Raw genomic sequence first — 13410 nt, 5'->3', positions numbered from 1 at the left:
TGGTAATCAACAAGAAACATACACGGTGAAAAAAAAAAGGGTGGGTGGGGGGAAGGGGGGGGGGGGGGGGGGCGTACATACGGAATGAAATGGGAGCACTGAGCTGGGTGATGTGCAGTGGGTCATGATATCTCCTCTGGTCGTAGGGGCCGCCGGCGCAGAGACGCGCCTGGTGAGAATCCAAGCCGGCGTACGTGGACGGTGCGACATGATTGATACGAGCGGACCAAACATTGGAAAAACCTAACTCAGAAGCATCACTAGCATACTCCACATATAAGAATTTTTCTTTTCCAGTTCCATAATGCAGGTAGAGGGGTCAAGAAAGTATAACTGGGGTGTGGATGGAGGTGTAAAAAAGACCCGTTTGACCCACACTAAACACGTGCAGAAACAGAGATAAAGATGGTGGTACACTAACCTCGCGGCAACGGGTGAGAAAACAGGTGAGAAGCCTATGGACGTTGGGGGTGAGTTGACAGGGAACGACATTATGCGCACGGAGGAACGCAGACACCAAGGGGTGTAGAGGGAACTGCAGACCAGCTTAAACAGAATGAAAATGAACCGTCACAAAGGGGGGACTTGGGGGCTCGGTCATGGTATTTGTGGCACCGGGGATGATCATCTTTAGTTCCTCCCCCAACCATTCATCTTGTGATATCAGTTCGGCATTAGACAGCCGGAACGGAATCCCGCGGCGGATGGCGAGACCTAGAATACGACAGATCGAGGACGCAGGAGGGGAACAGTCATCTACAAGATCCACAACCGGAGATACCAACCTTTGGGGTTTCGAATCAACTTCTGGATTAGCCACGTGAGGAGGGATCGGTGACATCGACGTGCGGGGCGCCCGGGATTCCACCCGATCATACGGAGTGGCCTCACGAGAACGACGGGCAGGCAGGGCGAAAGGATTCTGATGGCTGCCGGCGGCCGCGAGCAGAGTGGGAGGAGCAGATGGCGCGGTCGCGTTGGTGGTGGCATTGGCGCCGACGCCGTTCAGGGGGACGGTGAACAGAGATTGACTGAACTCCCCGAACGTGGGCGTGGCCGGCGGAGAGTGAAGCGGAGGAGTGGAGAAAGCGCCCGAGGCCGTGGGGGCGTTGGCAGGGGCGGGCGATGACGAATACGGCGTGGGAGAGGCGAACATGGGGGCGACAGGCGATGCGGCAGCCGGGGCGGGAAGAGCATCAGTGGATCGAGGCATGGTGATAGCGGTGGTCGAGGGCGTGGCGGAGGGGGCGAGCGGCGATACTGGCGATAGGGTGAGCGTGGTTTTGGGGAAAGGGGTGATGGGATCGACATCCATGGTTGAAATAGCAAAGGAGGTACGGTTCTTGGCGAAGAAGACGGTGTAGATGGGGGGTTGTTGCGCGTGAAGAGGAGTGGACGCGGCTTTTGGTTAAGGGGGAATAGTTTAAATACCTGAACCCTGATTATCAGGGTTTCTATTCGTTCTGGGCCTCGCTTGATGGGTTGGACCTTCTTTAGAATCATTCATTAAATGATTAAAAGAAGTGGGGGACTTATGATGGAATATAATGAGATGGGCCTGGGTTCGTAGGCATGAGGGATGCAAGCCCAAGCGGGAGGAGCCAGTAAACAGGCCCGTGGGTGTGTGTAACAACTGCGCAGGGGTGCATGCAAGATGGCGGCGGTGTGCGTGTGGTCGCATGCATTCGGAGTGGCGGCGGTCCGCGGGCCATGCGGTCACATGCATGCAAGGTGGCGGAGGCTCGCGTGCTACACGGCCGCATGCATGCAGGGTGGCGGCGGCTCGCGTGCTACACGGCCGCATGCGTGCGGGATGGCGGCGACTCGCGTGCGTGCGTGGTATGTGGGAGGCGGCAGCCAGGGCACGGGCGAGCGTGGGGGGCTATCATCCGGGGGAGAAATGTGGGTTGGGGAAGCGTTGGTTGTGTGGACGTGGGCGCGTGTACGACGCGGAGTGTGCGCGAGGGGGGTGCGGGATGCGCGGTAGAGGGCGACACGCGTATGGCTCGAGAGAGGGGCGCCGTTGCCATCCACGTGGTTGGATCGGAGGGTCCCTCCTCCAGTATAAAAGGAGGGGGGTTGTAATCCAAAGGGACACGGTGTGAGGGGTAGAGGAGGTGGTAAAGATCACCGAGCGAGCAGCAAGCGGTCGCGGGATCGATCTTGGATAGCGTCAATCGCTGGTCGTCAAGTTGGGCTTATCGTTGGGCCTGATAGTGGGTCAGGGAATCTGGGCCTTGTGTTCCTAGCATAGTATAGTCACTTTATCATCCTTATTCACTTGTTCGGTTTATGGTGGACCCGTTTTCATTAAAACCATTAATAATTATGTTGATTTGATAAGAATAATTATTAATATACTCAATAGATATTAAAGGTATATTTATCCTTTTTTTTTTTAAAGCAACCGTAGCAACGGTCATATATTAGAGAAAACCAGCAATAGAGTCAAGTGGGATAGCATCCCAGTACATGGAAATAGACTGAGCAAAAGCTAAAGATGCAAGTGTATGAACAATTAAATTAGCTGATCTAGGAACAAACTTAAAAGAGCAAAAGGCAAAAGAGGCACTAAGAGTTCTGCATCCATCAATAACAAAGCCAACGTAAGAACGGAGTGGCCCTGTGTTGGTGGACAAGTACTGTTGTAGAGTCATGTAGTCTGTGTGGAGTTCCACCCTGTGTTCTCCTCGTCCCCTTAGTCAGGATAAAGCTTCTTTGCATGCTAACGCCTCGGCCATTAGAGGGGAGAAGCAGTACGGTAACCAGGTGTTAAAGGCCGAGATGAAGCCTCTATCGTCGCCAAGGAGTACATCGCCGACCGTAGCACAATTCGTCGTAGGTTGATAGCCGGCATCAAACCAGCACCGTCGAACGGGAACCGCGGCAGGCGACGGCGTGGCCGTAGCAGTGGGATGCTGTCGACCAACGTTCGGTCGAACGCTGCACCATGCATGTACAGCAGCGGCGGACGAAGCCACCAATCTTCTCAGCGTCGGCAAGAAGTGCTCCCACACCGCCCCGTTCCGTGCTCTCCAAATATTGTATAAGATTGCAGCTGCGGAAATCATTTGATTAGAGTCTAGAATATCCAAAACTTCTTTAAACCAAGTGTGAAAAACATTTGTCAAGATGTTGGGGATTGGAAGGTTAGCTTCGCGCCAAATGGAACTAGCAAAGCCACACAACACTAATGCATGCATAGTGTCTTCTTGATTGATGCCACACATGGCACACAATGGATCAACTTCCACCCTCTTTATAAGTAAATTCATAGTGGTGGGGAGAATATCACTCAAAGCTCTTCATAGAAAAGTTGTCTATTTTGGGGGGATTTTAAGGCACCACAACTTGTTCCACTTATCAAAGGAGCCGATATTGCCAGCAAAATTTCCAACAATGGTTCTATAGCCACTCTTCACCGAATAACAACCTTTGGGGTCCCCAGGCCAATACCAACAATCCTCATAATCTGGTGAAATGAGGAATTTTAAAATCCTTGAAACATCCACATGAATAAAAATGTCAAATAAAATAAATATATCCCATGTACCACTATCCTGGTCAATTAAGCCTGCCACACGAGAGCCAGCCAATTGCGGGAGCATCTCCGTCTGAATCAACGAATCCTGATCGTCCTGAAGCCAGGGGTGGCCCCAAATGAGCGTGAAACTCCCGTCCCCAATCCTGCGCCTGATTCCATCACAAATTAAGCCCTGAGCAGCCATAATACTACGTCAACAAAAGCTGGCATTATTCCCTAAACATGCCTCAGAAAATGACTCCTTGGGGTAGTACCTGGCTTTATAAACACGTGCCACCACCGAATCTGGTTTAGTAAGAAAACGCCAAGCCTGTTTTCCCAGCATTGCAAGGTTAAAAGCTCGTAAATCCTTGAAACCCAAACCCCCAAATCTTTTTAGCACACATAACCTATCCCAAGCCTTCCAATGTATACCACAATCATTACCAGTACCCCACCAAAAACGGTTCATAGTACGCTCAATAGAGGTGCAAACAGAGAAAGGAAGCAAGAAAACACTCATAGAAAAGGTAGGCATAGATTCTGCTACACTTTTCATTAAGATTTCCTTACCAGCCTGTGATAGTAACCTCTTGTTCCAGGAACCAATTCTTTGTCTTATCTTGTCTTCAATGTAAGCAAAAGCGGCCCTCTTATTCCTTACCAGGAAGGAAGGGAGACCCAAATACTTGCCAAAATCAGAAGCCTGCGCCACCCCCAACACATGCGCCACCTCCTCCCTGATATCCTCTCTAGTATTCTTACTGAAGCATATACTAGACTTGTGGTAATTGACCCCCTGGCCAGACAGACTCTCATGCACTGACAAACAACGCTTGACTTCTGTGGCTTCCTGGTTATTAGCTTTAAAAAACAACAGACTGTCATCGGTAAAAAATAAATGAGAGATAGGGGTCACCTCTCGCCACTCTACAACTATGAATAGATCCAGAATTCTGTGCTTGCTGCAGTAAGAGGGAGGGTCCCTCTGCACAGATAATAAACAGGTAAGGGGATAATGGGTCACCCTGTCTCGGTTCTCGAGTCGAAATCACTGATCTGCTGCATGATCCGTTTACCAAGAAACTGTAAGAGACCGTAGTCACACAATGCATAACAAGCTCCACCCACCTAGCATCAAAACCCAGGACCACTAGCAATTTATGTAGAAAAGACCACTCCATACGATCATAGGCCTTAGCCATATCCAATTTAAGGGCTCCCCACCCAAACGCCCCACACTGCTTCTTATTCAAAAAATGACCCACCTCTACAGCAATTAGGATATTATATGTAATAAGTCTGTATGGGATAAAGGCGCTCTGAGAGTCAGAAATAATGGTTTTCAAAAGGGGCTTCATTCCATTAGCAATCATCTTGGGCATAATTTTATAAACCACATTACATAGAGCTATAGGCCTAAGATCAGTCACATACTCAGGGGTCTTCTTCTTAGGGATCAAAACAACATCTGTGTCATTCACTCCTGGTGGAAAAGAGTGAGAATCAAGACAACCAATGACAAAAGAGGAAACATCCCCACAAACAACATCCCAGAAGTGCTGGTAAAAACCTGGGTTCATATCATCTGGTTCAGGAGATTTATCGGGGAACATGGAAAACATAGCTGACTTAACCTCCTCTAACTCAAAGGGGCGCATAAGAGACTCATTATTTGCTTGGTTATACGAGGGGCAATATTACCAAAGAACTCAACCCCCTCAGCAGGGCCACTAGAATAGAAAATACCATCAAAGTAATCCAGAATAACCCCCTTCATAGCTTCCCCTTCTACCCAATCCCCCACAATCATTCAAAAGTTTTGACAAAGTGTTTTTCTTTTTACGATGAGATGCATACCTGTGGTAAAATTTGGTGTTTGCATCAGCACCCCGCAACCAGTGTCGTTTGGCCCTTTACCTCCAATAAGCGTCTTCCTGGGCTTCAGTGCGACTCAAAAGATCCTCAAGTCACTGGAACTCAGCCAATGAGGCTGGGTCCCTAAGTCCACGCAAACGAAACTGCTCTTTACGGAGAATCTGAATCTGCTCCCCAAACCTGTGGAATCGGTCCCCCCCCCCCCCTCCCCAAACGTGAGAGACGGGTGCCACACAGCTCGATGCAGTCCTGAAGCCCCATACCTCGCCCCTCGCCCCAAGAATCCTCCACCACTGTCCTACAACCATCATCATGCAACCAGGCCATCTTAAAACGGAACCTCCTCCTTCCATCCCCTCCACCCCTCTACGAACCTGAGATCCCTAAGAAGAGCGCAGAGTGATCAGAACAACGAGTCAATAAGTTGGTCACCTTGCCCCCCACCACACAATCATGCCAGGCATCTGAAACAAACACCTTGTCCAACCTCTCTTCGATCCAGTCCACCGTACCACTTCCCTTTTCCCAGGTAAACTGATAGCCTTGCATGGCCATCTACGAGAGACCACAACAGTCAATAGCTTCCCCAAAGCCGCGAAGGAGGCTATCTAGTTGTGGGTTTCCGCCCCTCTTCTCATGATGAAAAAGGAGGTCATTAAAATCACCAAGCACCACCCATGGGAGTTTGGACCTAGGAGCAAGAGATTTGAGAAACTCCCAGGACTCATATCGTTTGTTACGTTCCAGGTAACCATAATAACCTATCATACGCCAATTAGAGAATCCAGGAATACTAACCTCCACGTCAACATGATTCCTCGAATAACTAAGTAGCCGTGCTGTATTATTCTTTCTCCACAGCAAGGCCAGTCCGCCACTCAGGCCAACAGGATCAACATAAAACAAACCTTCAAACTCAATCTTCACACGGAGCCGCTTAGATGCGAACGCCCCACCTTAGTCTCCAATAACAACACAAAATCAAGCTTCTTACGGGACACAAGGTCCACAACTTCGTGAACTGTTCGTGGATTTCCCAAGCCACGACAGTTCCAACTCAAAGTATTCATTGAGACGGGCGGGTTTGGGAACCAGAGCCCGTCATGTGCATGTTTTTTGAGACGTCGGTCATAGCAATGTCACTTCCCCTACTTCCCGACCGACGACCACCATTACCCGCCACTTCCCTTCTGCGTTTAGATACGATTGTAACCACCGCCTCCTCTTCTCTTTCGTTCACCAACGACGGTCCCTGCCCGCCGCCATGCACCGCGACCACTAAGCCCGACTCCACCTCCCCTGTGACACCTCGTAATCCAAATTCAATTAAGAGATTAATTAAGTAATTAATCCTAATCCAATTGGTAATTTAATTCCTTAAATTCCTGAAAATTCAATAGTCGGGGACTAGTAATTGACTAGTCAACCCAAAGTCAAGTGTTGTACCTAAAGCTTTGTGAATAGTTCCCTTGTTCCCTTACACTTTTCATCTTAGTAAAGGTAAAGAAGACATTTTCCTTGTAATGGTATTCCAAGCTAACCTAGGAGACACATTTCATTTCTTCCCAAACACTTTCCAAATCATAAGCTCTTCTTTCTCTCTAAAAATCTAGCTAGCTTTCTCTCCAAGCTAAGTCTAGGGTTATCAAGATCTCTAAAGTTTGTCTTCAAGATTTCACCTTTCCTACTCTTGAGCATCTAGGAGGGTAAGATCTATGCTCCTTTTGTGTTTTAAGTGGTATATTTTTCTAAAGGTGAAATCTTTATGATCTTTAAGTCGGGGCCAGACCGTCGGGAAGAGTCTTCGTGATGGGGCGATCGCAGGCGGAAACCGAGAGCTTAGTTGAGGAGGAGTTAGCAGGTAACCCTTTCCTAGCCTACCCTTGTCTTTAGAACGCATCTTGTTTCTTGTTGCCTTGGTGTGTTGTCTTGTTTCCTTCGTTGACTGTTTGATTCGTTGACTGTTTGAGTTGCCTTGTATCCATGTCATGTTTTTCCCCTTGATGAATGATTCTTTTATTTTTAAGTTTAAGCCTTTCGTAATAAGTCATGCTTGAGTTAATCCCTTAATCCTTGCACATGTATACCTTGCAACCTTACCTTCTTATGAGTCATCTAGATTTCTCCAAGTGTTCTTTTAAGATCAATGATTTTGTGAGATCTGATGGTGGTTATTTTTTGAATGATATATTATATTTTTAATAGTCTTTTTAGCATCTTTTGTGGCAGTTTTTGAAAAGTTCAAATCCCATGATTTTAAGAATCAAATCCATGCAAACTTCTAATTGGATGGTGTGGATTAGACCACACATCCTCACCTAAACCTTGTTATATATATATATATATACATATATATATATATATATATATATATATATATAATTAGGTTCTGATGCGGTTGGCAGCCACAGGTGGGATTGTGGTGTTAAATTTGAGTCATTGATCTTGCTTAAATCAAGCTCTAGGATTACCAAAAAAAAAAAAAAAAAACGGTGGCAATTTGGTAATAATTTTTGCATCTAAGTCGTCAAAATTAAGGTGCGTGACTTTTGTGCTTAATGTGCGTGAGTTTGTGCTTAAGGTGTGTGGGTTTTGTGTGCTTAATGTAAGTAGTTGTTAAAACTTAAAAGTGCGTGAATTTTGTGTTTAAGGTGCGTGAGTTTTGTGCTTAATGTGCGTGAGTTTGTACTTAATGTGAGCCATTTTAAAATCTTAGATACGTGGGTTACGTTTTGTGTCTAATGTGCTTTGTTCTGTGCTTAATGTTCGTGATTTATTAACTTAAGCTGAGTGATTTGTATTCTTAAGGTGCTTTGTTTGTGTGCTTAAGGTGCGTGATGATTTGTGTACTTAAGGTGCAACATTTTAATGCTTAAGGTGCATCCAACCGCACAACTGCGCGGGAAACCATTAGAAAATACAAAATGAGAGATACCGCTAGCTTTCAAGAATGTTGTTAGTAATACAATGAATATACCGCTAGCTTTCAAGAATGTTGTTAACAATACAATGAATTCAAGATTTACATGGACATCTAGTCGAGCACTGTGAAAAAAGATAAAATATTCACTCACTTTTCATTATTTACATTTCTATAAATAGTTTTTAAAAACAATATATAGCTTTTAATAAAAATACAAATTTTAAAAAGAAAAAAAGAGAAGAAGAGTCTAACGATTTGAAGGATATCATGAATAAAGATATATTTAATTGTGTAAAGCTTTTTGAATTTTAGTCTTGAACACTAAAATATAAAGCTTCTCCATTGAGAAATAGAGGAAACAACCTGTTGAGTGGGTTACAAATGACCCGAAACTTGAGCCCACAATGCAATGCCAGGCCGGTCCATACACTCTATCAAATTCCTGTATATAATTTTAAAAAATAATTATTTTTTTCATTGATAAGTATTTCAATTCACACTATATTTAAGAGTTGAATTGTTGAAATAGTTATTGCCTTTGAATATATATATATATATATATATATATATATATATATATATATATATTAATTGTTAGTAGTAGTAACATTTTTGGTTCTTTAATTGCTCTCGAGTTATAAATCTACTCCATCTTTCATTTTATATGTCATACTTACTATTCATTGGTCAAACCAATTCTTTTTCTTTGTTTTTTTTAGTACTTTTTTACTTATTTTTAAATTTATTTTTTTTTTTGGTGTTTAATAGTACTTTTAGTGTAGTTTCTAAATATATAAATTTTGTATATTAATATTAAATTTAATATTATAAAAAATTAAATTAAAAATAACTTCAATCAGACCTCGTTAACTGAACAAAACACATAATATTTGACGGAGGGAGTAATTCATCTATTTTAATTTTTATAAATTAAGTCTTTGAATTGTTAAACAACTTGTAAGTTTAATTTCTTGATTGATTGAAATGTCAAACTCCTTTTGTATTTAAATTTATATATTTGTAACTTTCAATCTATTATTTTTCTCATTAAATTATAAATACAAATGGATTTTGATGTTTCAAATATTGATAAACTAAATTTAAAAACCAAGACTATGTAGTCTAATGGTACCCGGGTTGGATTTTCATTTGGAAGGTTATGAGTTTGAGCCTTAGTGGAGGCGTTATTAGTTCTTTGTGTTTTAGTAAGTTGAGAAAGTATATGAACAGATACTACATTGTAATAGAGCTAGTAACATTCAAAAATAAACTGAATTTTAAACTACTATTTTAACAATTAAAGGAGCAAATTTGTATAAAATTTTAACCTTAACTACAAAATAATTAAGAACAAAAAATAAGGGATTTTTCATAATAATAATAATAAAAGAAAACACTTAATACATCATAAGTATAATATACCACTAGACAACATAGCACCACAATACCCACCTTATATTTATTATTAATTAAAAAATAAGAGTCAAACTTGATCAATTTTTTTTTCTTTTGCAAATTAAATATCTATTTATATAAAATTCAATATTTATTATAAATTTTAAAAAGTGATTCTTTTTTTATGACGAGAGAAACTTGTAACCACTATCACAAGATGCGCAATGGTTAAACCTACTCATATACAATAGCTTGCAAATCACACATAAGAGATAAACTACACAAGAAAAACCTTGTACTAGCTACAAACTTGATTAAATTAAAAACAAGTTAACAAAAATCAAATTTGTGACCAATTAGGTACCAAAATCATACTCCACCAGACCACTTCTTTCAAAACTAGTTTAAATTTATTCTTGATGTTGTGATTCATTGCATGTTTAGCTAATCTATACATTGAATATTTTGTCTATTAGTAATAGTACCGATGCTCACTTGTTCTCCACATGAGTTGGCAAAACATGATTAGAGATAATGAAATTTAGCACATGATTAGGTAGTAGTTACTGTCAGATCTGAATAGTGGTTTGCGTACGCTAATTTGTCATCACATACATGTGCAACATGCCAACATGGATGATGAAAATTTCAGGATTTAAATTAAGCCAAATAAAATAGACAGAAAACAAAAAATAAATATTTGTATTCAATTATTTTTGGAATAAGAGAAATTATCTATTATTATATATGTTACATTTGGCATAGTGGTGAAAATTTCAGGATTTAAATTACGCCAAATAAAATAGTGAGAAAACATAAATATATATTTATATTCAATTATTTTTTTTGAAATTAAAAAAATTATCGATTATTTATATATGATACACTTGGCATGGTGATGAAAAAAAAATAGTATTAAAATATGATTTTTTTACAATATAATATATCATTAGCATACTGTCATAGTTCTTAAAAGAAAATTTTGTTTCACCATATATATATAATTGTATGCAAAAACTTGTGTGAAACTGCTTCACGGATCTTTGTCTATGAGACTGGTCAAGTCAAGATGAAATGTAATACTTATACTAGTAAATATAATACTAAATCATGAATAAAATATTTATTACTTAAATGAGAAAATGTAATATTTTGAAGGAAAATATAATACTTTTTACATTTTGATGTAAAAGTATTATTTTTTTTCATCAAAAGTATTATATTTTCCCTTATAAGTAATGAATTACTTATAAGGAAAAATATAATAATTTTGATGAAAAAAAGTAATACTTTTACGTCAAAATGTAAAAGTATTACATTTGTCCTCAAGAGTATTAGGTTTTCACTTATAAGTAACAAATACTTTATTCCTAATTAGTATTACATTTGCTTGTATAAGTATTACCTTTGCATATTGAACCGACCCGACCCGTCTCACGAATAAGGATCAGTGAGACGGTCTTATATAAATGTGACCCATAATTGTATTCCTGACTTTTCCAAAAATAACAAGAGAAGTACAACAATTTCAAATAAAAAGTGTATTTAAAATATGATGTGGTAATGTCCTGTAAAATATATTGTTATAATAAATCCTAAAATGTGTTCCTAAATTTATTAAATTCAGAGTATTATGTTTATGACCTTTCTACGAACCAAAAAGGAAAAGAAAAGAAAAGAAAAAAGACAAAAAGATTGCACATAATAACACGAGCTACACTACAAATATTTTTTACTCAATGTATATCATGCATTGTAATTCATCAACAATATAATCTAATTAACAAACTTCTAATTTGACAATTAATTAAGAATAAGGCAAGGCAAAATATTATGGGGACTCGGGTCCACCTTGCAATGTGGATCCAAGTCCAAATGTTCACAATTTACTTTTTAAAAATTCACAAATTGTATAATACGAACACACAATATTAACATATATGTAATTGATTACCTTGTTTTGTGTTTACAAGTTCATTTCAAATAATGTAGTCACACAATATTAACAGATTAGAACTTTATGACCTTGTATTGTTTTCACAAATTCCCTTCTACAGCTCTGTTATGTGTTATGATTCAGAAACACAATTTATATTTTAGAAGTTACAATTTCAATATTAAAAATACACAGTTTATACGTGGTTTAGGACCAGAGTCTACATTATTGCAAAATAGACATTGGCCCATGGTATAACAACTCTAAAAATAATGTGTAATATTAATATTTTTTGTTTTGTTAAAAAATAACTCTACCTTGCCCTTTCAAGAAAAAAATTCTACCTTGCAGTCCTAGGTATCATTTTCCTTTATTGCATTAAATGCCCTCACTATACAAACAAAGCACATCTAGACCTTAATTAATTAAGTATATACGGAGTATATGTATACTTTTTATTACTTCTTTTCATTCTACCTAAAAAAAATAGTGATTATATTTTCCAAAAATATTAGTATCAATTTGACTTTAATAGATTACATATATGTGCGTGCATGTCAAATTTCCTTTCTGTTTTGTTTTTCATATATTTGTAAGTAGTACTATTAGCTCTGTTACATTAAAATATCTGTTCATAACTATTTTCTTAATTTATTGAAGTACAAAAAATCAATACCACTCCCAACCTCCCATATAAGAGAAAAAGTTGATATCACTAAACAACAAAGTACTTGACCTACTTTATTTTACTTTAGTACATGTTAAAATTTCAATACTCACTTTCATGCACTACGGAAAAACACGCGTTTACCAAATACCAACTTTAGCAACCAAAAGAAATTAAAATTTTGACCTTATTTTTTGCATAACGAGGAAACCTACTATACAACTCTTTTGAGTGCGAGTAAATCCTATAATCCTAATTAGTAAAGGATCACAAGAAAGTAAACTAACCTATGTTAGGTTACTTATAACTAGTGGGCTCAAATCAAGGGAGTAAGGATTCGAACTCGTGACCTTGTGATTACAAGTTTGGATCTCTGGCCATCTTGGCTTGGGATTCCTCCAATTTTTTACATATTTCGATGTATCAGTAATCATTTATTTTTAGTAGTGATGAACACAATGTGGATTGCTTTTTCGCAAAAAAACAAATTGATGTTAAATCTAAAAAAAAAAAAAATGTTTTAACAACGTTAAATATGGTGATGAAATGAAATTTGAGGAAATAAAAATAAAAGAAAATACCTTCTTAATGTTGTAAGCCAAGTGCTTAGAACTAAACTTCTCCAAGCTATCATAAGTAGTCCTCGCACATCTAAAGGCATGCAGTTGCATAAACCCTGGCATGTCACTCGCCATAACTTTCACCTGAAGCAAGCTTGCCGCTGACCCCACGTTCACTTCTATATTGCACACTGATTTTCTCGACGAAACCGACTTCCTCGCCGCCGCTGCTTCCACCGTCGGATTCACCCCGCCGTCTCCCTCCGCCGCCTTCTTCCAATAATCCGGTCGACCGCCTTGGGTTTCGCGGCAGGTTTTGGATCTCCTCAGCCCGGGCCAACCTCCGAAGATGGCTTTCTTTGGCTCTGGCGCCTTGGGATTCTCGAACTTGTAGACATACATGGATCCTTTCTTTGCTGCCATGTCTGTGTGTACGTTCCGATGAATATATGGTGTGCTGCAGATGAATGTTGATTAGTAATGGCATGTATGTGTTGGCTTGTGGTTTAGAGTGATGAGCAGTAATAA

General features: G+C 40.0%; 1 protein-coding gene across 1 annotated transcript; it reads right to left on the bottom strand.

Annotated features, from left to right (window-relative positions):
• Positions 1 to 8452: 8452 nt before the first annotated feature.
• Positions 8453 to 13410, bottom strand: LOC109154845. The gene is made up of 2 exons (XM_019302593.1): positions 12904 to 13410; positions 8453 to 8766 (listed from the first exon to the last, which is right to left on the bottom strand). The coding sequence occupies exons 1-2, from the start codon at positions 13303 to 13305 to the stop codon at positions 8608 to 8610; spliced, it is 561 nt and encodes a 186-aa protein (XP_019158138.1). The 5' UTR covers positions 13306 to 13410; the 3' UTR covers positions 8453 to 8607.

Source organism: Ipomoea nil, unplaced genomic scaffold, assembly GCF_001879475.1.
Source record: "Ipomoea nil cultivar Tokyo-kokei standard unplaced genomic scaffold, Asagao_1.1 scaffold0276, whole genome shotgun sequence".
NCBI lineage: Eukaryota > Viridiplantae > Streptophyta > Magnoliopsida > Solanales > Convolvulaceae > Ipomoea > Ipomoea nil.
Note: the sequence above shows the minus strand (reverse complement) of the source record. Positions and strands in the feature narration are given on the sequence as shown.

Bases quoted from the DNA above. Each gene is read 5' to 3' on its own strand.
- LOC109154845 (XM_019302593.1), bottom strand. From the start codon at position 13,305: ATGGCAGCAAAGAAAGGATCCATGTATGTCTACAAGTTCGAGAATCCC. The intron at 8,767-12,903 runs GTATTTTCTTTT...AATTATATACAG, and splicing joins TGGCTTACAACATTAAGAAG to GAATTTGATAGAGTGTATGG.